Raw genomic sequence first — 14458 nt, 5'->3', positions numbered from 1 at the left:
CGGTTCAAATGAGACCTTTAGTCCTAGTTGGAGACACCAACCGGGACTAAAGGGGTTGAGGAGTCCCGGTTCGTGGCTCCAACCGGGACTAAAGGGGTTCTGAAATTTGTTTTTCATTTTTCCATTTTTTTAGTTTATGTTTTAAATTGATTCAAAATTTTGTCTAGTTTCTGTTTGTGCCATTAGTTTTCAAATTTGAATGATTTAATTATGAATTTGTTTAAATTTGTTTCAAACCCTAGATTGTGAATAATTTGAGTTTAAAAATTATTTTTAATTTAATTATTTTTGCTCCTAGTCACATGTTAGATTGTTGTCACAATAAGATTTATTTGGTTATTTTTAGAGTAATTTAAATTTGGATTTTAATTAAAACAGTACTATTTTGCTTATATAGTTGTTTTAGTCTTTTAATTGTTGTTTTCAATTATTTTTATTTAGTTCTTTCTGTAGATTTTAACATGTTGTAGTATGCTTCTGTTAGACAACAGTAGATAATTTTTTATAATTAATTAATATTAATTTTGCTACTATTTTGTATTAATAGTTGTTTAGTCTTTAATAATAGTTGATAGAATTAGTTTTGCTATATTTAAAAGTAATTCTTTTTGCTACTTTAATAGAACGTGTCTCTGGCTTGGTTAACCTTAGTCAACGGTAGGATTGGATGGACACCATCCCGAACTAATTTTCAAACCCCACCCCCCCCCCCCCCCCCGACCCCGTATCGGCATTTCAATTTTGAAAAAAACAAAGAAAATGATAAAAATTTCAAAAATTAAAATCCTTTGAGATGTAATTATGTTACTATTGCGGTCGCGCGCGCTCACATTATCAGCCATCATGGCTTCAAGGCATGTGGCGCGAAACTTCGCTTTCTTATCCAAGTCATGGGACACGTCTAAGTCAAGATTCTCAAGGCATTAATAGAGGTGGAGAAAGTCATGGCGGCTGCGATTGGAGGTCTCGAAGCATTGGTGCAATAGTGTATTGGATGCGTTGAAGACTGTGTGCTATGTGTTTGGTGATTTGCAACAGCGGCATCGGCAAGCTGGCGCGGCAATACTGGAGGATTGCAAATTTGGTGGTGCTCCTTAAGTACCGAGTCACGATTCCCAAGGGAAAACCCAAAGTCTAGCCTTTACTAGTTGTTCCTGGCAATGACCTTGTTGAAGGCATTGTTTTTAGGTGAATTCGGACTTTCTTCAGGGTGAAAACCCATGATCTTCGATCGGGTAACGACAACGCTTGTGCATTGTTTCCTTCTTGAAGGCCTTGCTTTTGGAGAACCTCTTTTGTAATCCGAGTGTTGTTTTCGGTGATGGTTAGAGTGTTGTTGTTGCATGTGATTGATCACAATTTTTTAGAAAAGGAGGAAGACCCCCGGCCTCTGCATCTGGACGATGCATGCAGCCACTTTATTAATTTTTCACACAAGACCTTACAAAGTAATACAACATTAAGACTAAAGCCACCGTCTAGGCAACATTTGTCGCTACTCCTATCCAATCGATGAATTCGAAAAACTTAACAAACATCCATTATCCCGGATGGTAATATTTACATTTGAACTATCTTGGTACTAGGATATTTGCACGTTATTTATAGATGAATTATGCTACTTCCTTTAATAATTTTGGTGTTGCATTCTTATAGAAAAAAATTGAAGGCGGACATTTAGGGGAAATGGTTGGATGACCGGATCTTGCATCAGTCTACGAACTGGACCGGACCGGTTCGTGAAAAAATAGTTTGTTTGTTTAGGGGATGGCGTTGAAGATGTACTTAATTAGACAAGATTTGCCAAAAAGAAAAGTAAACACTTGTGTTCAGCGCGCCGGCCGAAACTTCAGCGGGTCAAGCGCGACACGTAGGATACAGTGGGAGATCGAACGTGCTCCCTGCTCCTCCCACGTCGCACGTATTCTGTGGGACCCATGCACCGCCCCACCTTTTTCCCTTTCCTTACCCATCCAGTCACTATCTGTCGTCCCCTTCCTCTGTTTCTTTTCCCCACCGAATTCATCTCCTTCTCCGCCATGGAAGCGTCACCTCCCTTTCCCTTCTGCCATGTGGTAGCCATGGCTGGTGCCCACCTCTCCCTACTTGCGGTTCCACACTCCACCTTCCCTTCTCCTACCCGCTTTGCACCCTACGGTGCCGCGGCCCGCCATGGTCGTCGCACACACACACCCCTTCTGTCAGGTATTGGCCATGACTGCCACCCACCTCCACTTCTTTCCCTGACGACGGTTACCCTGCAAGATTTTTGCTGGAACGCGCATCCGCTGGTGCTATAACCTGGTCATAGAATTGCTGCGGGCCACAGCATCGCCTGCGGCTACGGACGATGTTGTGGTGCGCGGCGAGATTTCGGCTGCTATCAGTCTGTAGAAAAGCTGCAACCGGTTGTCGAGAAGCTACAACCGGCATCACAGAAGTTGTAACGACGGCAACGGACCGAGGGATGACAATAATTCTTCCAAGGGAACCAACCCAGTTTCTTTTGCTACTACCGTCTTTGTGTTTTGCTGGAACTATCATCCTTTTTTGCTATCACTATCACGGTTTTTTGCTGGAACGAGAGAATTTTTGTCTACCACCATCTTTGGATTTTGCTGGAACCAGGCGTTTTTTTTCTACCACTGGCTTTATGTTTTGCTGGAACCAGCATCCATTTTTGCTTCAACCGTGTGGGGTTTGTGCTGGAACAAACACATTTTTGCTACCACCGTCTTTACATTTTGCTGGAACCAGCCCAATTTTTTGCTACCACTGGCTTTGGCTGCGAGCGGCACCGTGACACCATTAATGTTGCGATGGGGTCGGCAGCACGTGCGAGGGGGAACGTTTTTTGTGGCCGGCGACCATGAACCTGCGCGGGGGCAAAATGAATGCAGGGAAGGCGAGGAAAAGCTGCTACGGGTCAACTGTTTTTTGTTGTGATTTGACGACAGCGAGCTTCGAGGGCCAGCGACCCGGCGAGGGGGAGCGGGGAGCTCGCCGGGGAGCGCGCACGGACATCTTCGGGGGGAGGAGGATTAGCTACGGGGATGGGGCGTTTTTCCTATAAGCGTTGACTGGATAAAGAAACACAGGTCAGGGATTGAGATGCCAGATCGGACAGACCCGACTGACTACATCGGGCGGCTGGGACACCACTGGCCGAAACTTTCGGCCGGCGTGCGGCGCCTATCATCGCCCCAAAAGAAAAGAACTGGTACACGTGAACTTGACTGTTTCCGATCCGCTGTGACATATTTTTTTTTTTTGAGTCCATCCGCTGTGACCGGTGAATCGAAAGGACCTAGGACAGTCCAAGTTCAGCACATAGACACCGCAAAAAAAAAGTTCAGCATATAGATAGCGTTCGCGTGGCCTTGGGCTATTTTCTGCACAAAAAGGCCTCGTGCCCTCCTCCGCTTCGTCCTCCTGTACACCCAACCAAACCCTAACCCCGAGCAAGACAAGGGAAGCGCACGGCGATGGGAGTCACGGCCTGCGGGCGCGGCGCCGGCATGACGGTGCAGGGCTCCCACGTGTTCGAGATCTCAGGATACAGCCTGCACGAGAAGCTGCTCGGGGTTTCCAAGACCGTGGAATCGGCTGTGTTCGACGTCGGCGGTCATGACTGGCAGATCACATTCTACCCGGGAGGAGTCACCCATGCTCTCCGTGACTACGCCGCTTTGTGCATCTCCTTACGGAGGAAGAAGAACAACAGTGGCAAGGTGAGGGCATCCATTGAGTTCAGTCTGGTGGATGTCACCGGATCTTCACCCCCGCATACAACGACAATGGAGCTCGATTGCGGCAGTGACTCGATCGGCGCCTTCACCGCAGAAAAAGCGTTCAAGAAGAGGAGCGAGCTGGAGGCGCCGCCATACCTTCGGGACGATCGCATCATCATTCGGTGCGTCATCACTCTTTACAAGGAATCGTCTTTCGTCCAATCTCCTTTGGAGGTGCCGCCGTCCGACATCACGGAGCATCTCCGGAAACTGTGGCAGGGCAAAGACGGCGCAGACGTGGTTTTCGAGGTTGAAGGTGAGGATTTTCCTGCCCACAAGACTATACTCGCGATGCGCTCGCCGGTCTTCAAAGCGGAGCTCTATGGCGCCATGAGAGAAAAGGACATGAATCGCATTACAATCGCTGACATGCAACCCTCTGTCTTTGAGGCCCTGCTCTATTTCATATACACCGACTCACTACCCACCAACATGGATGCTCTTGGCCGCGAAGACTATCAAGAGACAATTAGGCATTTGCTTGTCGCCGCGGACCGGTATGCCATGGAAAGACTGAAGATGATGTGTGAAAGCATTATTTGTGATAACATTGATGTGAAGACCGTGATTACCACACTAGCTTTGGCTGATCAGCATCGTTGCGGGCGGTTGAGTGATGCTTGCATTCAGTTTATTGCCTCTTTGGATACAACGGAAATGAATGATGTGATAGCGAGCCAAGGGTACGCTGAGCTCAAGGTAACATGTCCTAATCTGGATGTACTGGAGCTCTGGGAGAAGACATATAGGCTCCGCAATTCAAAGTCTTCGGTTCACATTGGTAGTTTAGTTACACAAATATAGCTTGCTACTTCTTTACCCACTGTCTTTCTTTTAAAAAATATTCAAGTATATTTGTTACTTTTCATAAAAAAGAAAAGGACGCCGATAACTGCCACACGTGTGGCATATAGGGGTTTGTGCCGCACGCCCTGTGTGGCATGGAGACGACCCCGCCCGCACGACGACGTCCGGGCGCGCGCCGTCACAGCCCGCACGTCCGGTGTGTGGCACAATCGCCCACACGTCCGGGCGAACGATCGCGCTGTCCGCACGACCCAAAATGCTCGTCGTCCCGGCCTCCTTTCGAACCCCAGTGCGACCTGCGTCGTCGTCTCCTACCTCTCGATCCCCTACTTCCATCACCTTCCTTCTCTCGTTGCCATGGCAACCAGAGCAGATCCCTAGCGCCTCCCCATCGCTAACCCCCCCCCCCCCAACCCCGCCCGCCCAAGATGATGAGCTAAACAGGTGGATCTCCGATCTCCTTCCGTTTCTCATCCTTCTTCTGTTCAGAAATTTGAAATTGCAGATTGCCCACGAAGATGGCGACTAGATCCACGCTGTCAGGGCAAACACACCATGGATTTGTGTGTATTCGCATTTGCCCACCAACATATGCCAGATCTGCCATATACTATACTAGAGTTGAGCTAAGCTTCTGGGTTGGCTTGGTGCGAGTAGTTGGTACTGAAGGATGCATAGGAATCACTAAAAATAGGGAGAGAAAGGAAGAATTTGGCATAGGGATGGAGGAAAAATAATTGCCACTTGTATCTAACGTCAGTTGCCACCTATCGTTGTCGTTAGCTGCCACCACGTTATGTTGTTACTTGCCATCCTATTATATTGGCTGTTGCCATCGCTTCAAAATGATAGCTGACATCCAGATTTTAGAAAAGAGAATGAATATGCATGTCCTACTTGCCATGATGTGTTGGTTGCCTATGCAGGAAATGTGATAAGATTGCCGTGTTATCTTGTATGTGCAAATAGCAAGAATGCATTTTGCGGATTATTGATGCGTTCTTTGTTAGAAATATGCCCTAGATGCAATAATAAATTGGTTATTATTATATTTCCTTGTTCATGATAATCGTTTATTATCCATGCTAAAATTGTATTGATAGGAAACTCAGATACATGTGTGGATACATAGACAACACCATGTCCCTAGTAAGCCTCTAGTTGACTAGCTCGTTGATCAATAGATGGTTACGGTTTCCTAACCATGGACATTGGATGTCGTTGATAACGGGATCACATCATTAGGAGAATGATGTGATGGACACGACCCAATCCTAAGCCTAGCACAAGATCGTGTAGTTCGTTTGCTAAGAGCTTTTCTAATGTCAAGTATCATTTCCTTAGACCATGAGATTGTGCAACTCCCGGATACCGTAGGAATGCTTTGGGTGTACCGAACGTCACAACATAACTGGGTGGCTATAAAGGTGCACTACAGGTATCTCCGAAAGTGTCTGTTGGGTTGGCACGAATCGAGACTAGGATTTGTCACTCCGTGTAAACGGAGAGGTATCTCTGGGCCCACTCGGTAGGACATCATCATAATGTGCACAATGTGACCAAGGAGTTGATCACGGGATGATGTGTTACGGAAGGAGTAAAGAGACTTGCCGGTAACGAGATTGAACAAGGTATCGGGATACCGACGATCGAATCTCAGGCAAGTACTATACCGGTAGACAAAGGGAATTGTATACGGGATTGATTGAATCTCCGACATCGTGGTTCATCCGATGAGATCATCGTGGAACATGTGGGAGCCAACATGGGTATCCAGATCCCGTTGTTGGTTATTGGCCGGAGAACGTCTCGGTCATGTCTGCATGGTTCCCGAACCCGTAGGGTCTACACACTTAAGGTTCGATGACGCTAGGGTTATAGGGAATAGATATACGTGGTTACCGAATGTTGTTCGGAGTCCCGGATGAGATCCCGGACGTCACGAGGAGTTCCGGAATGGTCCGGAGGTAAAGATTTATATATGAGAAGTCCTGTTTCGGTCACCGAAAAAGTTTCGGGTGCTATCGGTAACGTACCGGGACCACCGGAAGGGTCCCGGGGGTCCACAAGGTGGGGCCACCGGCCCCAGAGGGCTGCGTGGGCCAAGTGTGGGAGGGGACCAGCCCCAGGTGAGCTGGTGCGCCCCCCCACCAGGGCCCAAGGCGAAGAGAGAAGGGAAAAGGGGAAACCCTAGGCTGAGATGGGCCTAAGGCCCACCTAGTGGTGCGCCCCCCTCTCTCCCCCCTTGGACGCCCCTCCAAGTCCCATCTAGGGCTGGCCGCCACCCCTAGAGGTGGAAACCTAGGTGGGGGCACAGCCCCTCCCTTTCCCCTATATATAGTGGGGGTTTGGGGCTGCCATAGACATGAGAACATCTCCCTCATGGCGCAGCCCTACCCCTCTCCCTCCTCGTCTCTTGCGGTGCTTGGCGAAGCCCTGCTGGAGTGCCACGCTCCTCCACCACCACCACGCCGTTGTGCTGCTGCTGGACGGAGTCTCGCCCAACCTCTCCCTCTCTCCTTGCTGGATCAAGGCGTGGGAGACGTCATCGGGCTGCACGTGTGTTGAACACGGAGGTGCCGTGGTTCGGCGCTTAGATCAGAATCAACTGCGATCTGAATCGCTACGAGCACGACTCCTTCATCCGCGTTCTTGCAACGCTTCCGCACCGCGATCTACAATGGTATGTAGATGCACTCCCCTTCCCCTCGGTGCTAGATTACTCCATAGATTGATCTTGGTGATGCGTAGAAAATTTTGAATTCCTGCTACGTTCCCCAACAGTGGCATCATGAGCTAGGTCTATGCGTAGTTTCTATGCACGAGTAGAACACAAAGTAGTTGTGGGCGTCGATTTTGTCAATTTACTTGCCGTTACTAGTCTTATCTTGATTCGGCAGCATCGTGGGATGAAGCGGCCCGGACCGACCTTACACGTACACTTACGTGAGACAGGTTCCACCGACTGACATGCACTAGTTGCATTAGGTGGCTAGCGGGTGTCTGTCTCTCCCACTTTAGTCGGATCGGATTCGATGAAAAGGGTCCTTATGAAGGGTAAATAGAAATTGGCATATCACGTTGTGGCTTTTGCGTAGGTAAGAAACGTTCTTGCTAGAATCCCATAGCAGCCACGTAAAACATGCAACAACAATTAGAGGACATCTAACTTGTTTTTGTAGGGTATGCTATGTGATGTGATATGGCCAAAAGGATGTGATGAATGATATATGTGATGTATGAGATTGATCATGTTCTTGTAATAGGAATCACGACTTGCATGTCGATGAGTATGACAACCGGCAGGAGCCATAGGAGTTGTATTAATTTATTATATGACCTGCGTGTCAATGAAAACGCCATGTAATTACTTTACTTTATTGCTAACCGTTAGCCATAGTAGTAGAAGTAATAGTTGGCGAGACAACTTCATGAAGACACGATGATGGAGATCATGGTGTCATGCCGGTGACGAAGGTGATCATGCCGCGCCTCGAAGATGGAGATCAAAGGCGCAAGATGATATTGGCCATATCACGTCACTTTATGATTTGCATGTGATGTTTGTCATATTTACATCTTATTTGCTTAGAACGACGGTAGCATAAATAAGATCATCCCTCACTAAAATTTCAAGAGACGTGTTCCCCCTAACTGTGCACCGTTGCGAAGGTTCGTTGTTTCGAAGCACCACGAGATGATCAGGTGTGATAGATTCTAACGTTCGCATACAACGGGTGTTGACGAGCCTAGCATGTACAGACATGGCCTCGGAACACATGCGAAACACTTAGGTTGACTTGACGAGCCTAGCATGTACAGACATGGCCTCGGAACACAAGAGATCGAAAGGTCGAACAAGAGTCGTATAGTAGATGCGATCAACATGGAGATGTTCACCGATGATGACTAGTCCGTCTCACGTGATGATCGGACACGGCCTAGTTTGACTCAGATCATGTATCACTTAGGTGACTAGAGGGATGTCTATCTGAGTGGGAGTTCATTAAATAATCAGATGAACTTAATTATCATGAACATAGTCAAAAGATCTTTGCAAATTATGTCATATCTTACGCTTTAGTTCTACTGCTTAAGATATGTTCCTAGAGAAAATTTAGTTGAAAGTTGATAGTAGCAATTATGCGGACTGGGTCCGTAAACCGAGGATTGTCCTCATTGCTGCACAGAAGGCTTATGTCCTTAATGCACCGCTCGGTGTGCTGAACCTCGAGCATCGTCTGTAGATGTTACGAAACATCTGACATACACGTTTTGATGACTACGTGATAGTTCAGTGTGTGATGCTAACGGTTTAAAAATTGTGGCAACAAGACGGTTTTGAAACGTCGCAGAACATATGAGATGTTCCAAAGACTGAAATTGGGATTTCAGACTAATGCCCACGTCAAGAGGTATGGGACCTCTGACAAGTTTCTTAAGCCTGCAAACTAAGGGAGAAAAGCTCAATCGTTGAGCATGTGCTCAGATTGTCTGAGTACTGCAATCACTTGAATCGAGTGGGAGTTAATCTTCCAGATGAGATAGTGATGGTTCTCCATAGTCACTGCCACCAAGCTATTAGAGCTTCGTGATGAACTATAACATATCAGGGATAGATATGATGATCCTTGAGCTATGCGCAATGTTTGACACTGCGAAAGTAGAAATCAAATAGGAGCATCAATTGTTGATGGTTAGTAAAACCACTAGTTTCAAGAAGGGCAAGGGCAAAAGGGATACTTCATGAAATAGCAAATCATTTGCTGCTCTAGTGAAGAATCCCAAGGTTGAACCCAAACCCGAGACTAAGTGCTTCTGTAATGAAGGGGAACGGTCACTGAAGCAGAACTACCCTCGATACTTGGTAGATGACAAGGTAGGCAAGGTCGACAAAAGTATATTGGATATACATTATATGAATGTGTGCTTTACTAGTACTCCTAGAAGCACCAGGGTATTAGATACCGGTTCGGTTGCTAAGTGTTAGTAACTCGAAATAAAAGCTGCGGAATGAACGGAGACTAGCTAAAGGTGAGATGACGATATGTGTTGGAAGTGTTTCCAAGGTTGGTGTGATCAAGCATCGCATGCTCCCTCTACCATCGAGATTGGTGTTAAACCTAAATAATTGTTATTTGGTGTTTGTGTTGAGCATAAACATGATTGGATTATGTTTATCGCAATACGGTTATTCATTTAAGGAGAATAATGGTTACTCTGTTTATTTGAATAATACCTTCATTGGTCTTGCACCTAAAATGAATCTCGATCGCAGTGATACACATGCTCGTGCCAAAAGATATAAAATAGTGATGATAGTACCACATACTTGTGGCACTGCCGTTTGAGTCATATTGGTATAGAACGCATGAAGAAGCTCCATGTAGATGGATCTTTGGACTCACTCGTTTTTGAAAAGATTGAGACATGCGAACCATGTCTATTGGTATATATGCATGAAGAAACTCCATGCAGATGGATCGTTTGGACTCACTTGTTTTTGAATCACTTGAGACATGCAAATCATACCACATGGGCAAGATGACTGAAAGGCCTCGTTTTCAGTAAGATGGAACAAGAGAGCAACTTGTTGGAAGTAATACATTTGATGTGTGCAGTCCAATGAGTGCTGAGGCACGCAGTGGATATCGATATGTTCTTACTTCACAGATGATTTGAGTAGATGCTGAGAATATTTACTTGATGAAACACAAGTCTGAATTATTGAAAGGTTCAAGTAATTTCAGAGTGAAGTTGAAGATTGTCGTGACAAGAGGATAAAATGTCTATGATATGATCATAGAGATATCCGAGTTACGAGTTTGGCACACAATTAAGACATTGTGGAAAGTGTTTCACAATTAATACCGCCTGGAACACCACAATGTGATGGTGTGTCCGAACATCATAACTGCACCCTATTGGATATGGTGCATACCATGATGTCTCTTATCGAATTACCACTATCGTTTATGGGTTAGGCATTAGAGACAACCGCATTCACTTTAAATAGGGCACCACGCAATTCCGCTGAGACGACACCGTTTAGAGAAACCTAAGTTGTCGTTTCTTAAAAGTTTGGGGCTGCGATGCTTATGTGAAAAAGTTTCAGGCTGATAAGCTCGAACCCAAAGCGGATAAATGCATCTTCATAGAATACCCAAAACAGTTGGGTATACCTCCTGTTTCAGATCTGGAAGTAAATAGGTCCTTTCTCGAGAAAAAGTTTCTCTCGAAAGAATTGAGTGGGAGGATGGTGGAGACTTGATGAGGTTATTGAACCATGACTTCAACTAGTGTGTAGCAGGGCACAGGAAGTTGTTCCTGTGGCACCCACACCAATTGAAGTGGAAGCTTATGATAGTGATCATGTAACTTCGGATCAAGTCACTACCAAACCTCGTAGGTCAATAAGGATGCGTACTACTTCAGAGTGGTACATAATCCTGTCTTGGAAGTCATGTTGCTAGACAACAATGAACCTACGAGCTATGGAGAAGCGATGGTGGGCCCGGATTCCGACGAATGGCTCGAGGCCATGAAATCCGAGAGAGGATCCATGTATAAAAGCAAAGTATAGACTTTGGAAGAAATACTTGATAGTCGTAAGGCTGTTGGGTGCAGATGGATTTTAAAAGGAAGACAGACAATGATGGTAAGTGTCACCATTAAGAAAGCTCGGCTTGTCGTTAAGATGTTTTCCGACAAGTTCAAGGAGTTGACTACAATGAGACTTTCTCACTCGTAGCGATGCTAAGAGTCTGTTGGAATTATATTAGCAGTTATTGCATTATTTATGAAATCTTGCAGATAGGATGTCAAAACATTGTTTCCTCGAGGATTTTCTTGAGGAAAGGTTGTATGTGATACAACCAGAAGGTTTTGCCAATCCTGAAAGATGCTAACAAGTATGCAAAGCTCCAGCAATCCTTCGAAGGACTGGAGTAAGCATCTCGGAGTTGGAATGTACGCTTTGATGAGATGATCAAAGATTTTGGGTTTATACAAAGTTTATGAGAAACTTGTATTTCCAAAAAAGTGAGTGGGAGCACTATAGAATTTCTGATGAGTATATGTTGTTGACATATTGTTGATCAGAGATGATGTAGAATTTCTAGAAAGCATACAGGGTTATTTGAAAAGTGTTTTTCAATGGAAAACCTGGATTAAGCTACTTGAACATTGGGCATCAAGATCTATAAGGATAGATCAAAAAACGCTTAATAGTACTTTCAAATGAATACATACCGTGACAAGTTTTGAAGGAGTTCAAAATAGATCAGCAAAGAAGGAGTTCTTGGCTGTGTTACAAGGTGTGAGTATTGAGTAAGACTCAAGACCTGACCACGGCAGAAGAGAGAGAAAGGACGAAGGCCGTCCCCTATGCTTTAGACGTAGGCTCTACAGTATGCTATGCTGTGTACCACACCTAAAGTGTGCCTTGCCATGAGTTAGTCAAGGGGTACAAGAGTGATCCAGGAATGGATCGCATGACAGCGGTCGAACTTATCCTTAGTAACTAGTGGACTAAGGAATTTTCTCGATTATGGAGGTGGTAAAAGAGTTCGTCGTAAAGTGTTGCGTCGATGCAAACTTTGACACTAATCCGGATGACTCTGAGTAGTAAACTGGATTCGTATAGTAGAGCAGTTATTTGGAGTAGCTCCAAGTAGCGCGTGGTAGCTGCATCTACAAGATGACATAGATATTCGTAAAGCACACACGGATCTGAAAGGTTCAGACCCGTTGACTAATAACCTCTCTCACAAGCGAGATATGAACAAACCCCATGGGTGTTGGATTCATTACAATCACATGGTGATGTGAACTAGATTATTGACTCTAGTGCAAGTGGGAGACTGTTAGAAATATGCCCTAGAGGCAATAATAAATTGGTTATTATTATATTTCCTTGTTCATGATAATCGTTTATTATCCATGCTAAAATTGTATTGATAGGAAACCCAGATACATGTGTGGATACATAGACAACACCATGTCCCTAGTAAGCCTCTAGTTGACTAGCTCGTTGATCAATAGATGGTTACGGTTTCCTGACCATGGACATTGGATGTCGTTGATAACGGGATCACATCATTAGGAGAATGATGTGATGGACAAGACCCAATCCTAAGCCTAGCACAAGATCGTGTAGTTCGTTTGCTAAGACCTTTTCTAATGTCAAGTATCATTTCCTTAGACCATGAGATTGTGCAACTCCCGGATACCGTAGGAATGCTTTGGGTGTACCGAACGTCACAACGTAACTGGGTGGCTATAAAGGTGCACTACAGGTATCTCTGAAAGTGTCTGTTGGGTTGGCATGAATCGAGACTGGGATTTGTCACTCCGTGTAAACGGAGAGGTATCTCTGGGCCCACTCGGTAGGACATCATCATAATGTGCACAATGTGACCAAGGAGTTGATCACGGGATGATGTGTTACGGAACGAGTAAAGAGACTTGCCGGTAACGAGATTGAACAAGGTATCGGGATACCGACGATCGAATCTCGGGCAAGTACTATACCGGTAGACAAAGGGAATTGTTTACGGGATTGATTGAATCCCCGACATCGTGGTTCATCCGATGAGATCATCGTGGAACATGTGGGAGCCAACATGGGTATCCAGATCCCGCTATTGGTTATTGGCCGGAGAACGTCTCGGTCATGTCTGCATGGTTCCCGAACCCGTAGGGTCTACACACTTAAGGTTCCATGACGCTAGGGTTATAGGGAATAGATATATGTGGTTACGGAATGATGTTCGGAGTCCCGGATGAGATCCCGGACGTCACGAGAAGTTCCGGAATGGTCCGGAGGTAAAGATTTATATATGGGAAGTCCTGTTTTGGTCACCGGAAAAGTTTCGGGTGCTATCGGTAACATACCGGGACCACCGGGAGGGTCCCGGGGGTCCACCAGGTGGGGCCACCGGCCCCAGAGGGCTGCATGAGCCAAGTGTGGGAGGGGACCAGCCCCAGGTGAGCTGGTGCGCCCCCCCACCAGGGCCCAAGGTGAAGAGAGAAGGGAAAAGGGGAAACCCTAGGCTGAGATGGGCCTAAGGCCCACCTAGTGGTGCGCCCCCCTCTCTCCCCCCTTGGCCACCCCTCCAAGTCCCATCTAGGGCTGGCCGCCACCCCTAGAGGTGGAAACCTAGGTGGGGGCGCAGCCCCTCCCTTTCCCCTATATATAGTGGGGGTTTGGGGCTGCCATAGACATGAGAACATCTCCCTCATGGCGCAGCCCTACCCCTCTCCCTCCTCGTCTCTTGCGGTGCTTGGCGAAGCCCTGCTGGAGTGCCACGCTCCTCCACCACCACCACGCCATTGTGCTGCTGCTGGACGGAGTCTTCCCCAACCTCTCCCTCTCTCCTTGCTGGATCAAGGCGTGGGACACGTCACCGGGCTGCACGTGTGTTGAACGCGGAGGCGCCGTGGTTCGGCGCTTAGATCGGAATCAACCGCGATCTGAATCGCTATGAGTACGACTCCTTCATCCGCGTTCTTGCAACGCTTCCGCATCGCGATCTACAATGATATGTAGATGCACTCGCCTTCCCCTCGGTGCTAGATTACTCCATAGATTGATCTTGGTGATGCATAGAAAATTTTGAATTTCTGCTACGTTCCCCAACATTCTTGTTCATGCAGTGACTGAAAACATAGTAGCGGATAAAGCGGAAGAATGAATCATGAAGACGGCACTGATCCTTGGTTTTCTCAAAGGCGGGAAACGCCCCCTTAGGATGCAGCAGAGTACAATCAACTCATTTCTGCAAGGCCATTGCTGCCACTACTAGAGCAGTACGCGAGCATCGGTACGATGCATGATAAAAAAAAGGAACAGTTCCCAT

General features: G+C 46.4%; 1 protein-coding gene across 1 annotated transcript; it reads left to right on the top strand.

Moving 5' to 3' along the window:
* The first annotated feature begins 3485 nt into the window (after positions 1-3485).
* On the top strand, positions 3486-4661 carry LOC123494817 (BTB/POZ and MATH domain-containing protein 2-like). Its single transcript, XM_045231256.2, has one exon. The coding sequence runs from the start codon at positions 3486-3488 to the stop codon at positions 4593-4595; it is 1110 nt and encodes a 369-aa protein (XP_045087191.1). The 3' UTR covers positions 4596-4661.
* Positions 4662-14458: the final 9797 nt, after the last annotated feature.

Source organism: Aegilops tauschii, chromosome 7, assembly GCF_002575655.3.
Source record: "Aegilops tauschii subsp. strangulata cultivar AL8/78 chromosome 7, Aet v6.0, whole genome shotgun sequence".
In the NCBI taxonomy this organism is placed as follows: Eukaryota; Viridiplantae; Streptophyta; class Magnoliopsida; order Poales; family Poaceae; genus Aegilops; species Aegilops tauschii.
The sequence above is the reverse complement of the archived record's forward strand: the minus strand, read 5'-3'. Positions and strand labels throughout refer to the sequence as shown.

Coding starts and splice junctions, on each gene's coding strand:
- LOC123494817 (XM_045231256.2), top strand. CDS start 3,486: ATGGGAGTCACGGCCTGCGGGCGCGGCGCCGGCATGACGGTGCAGGGC.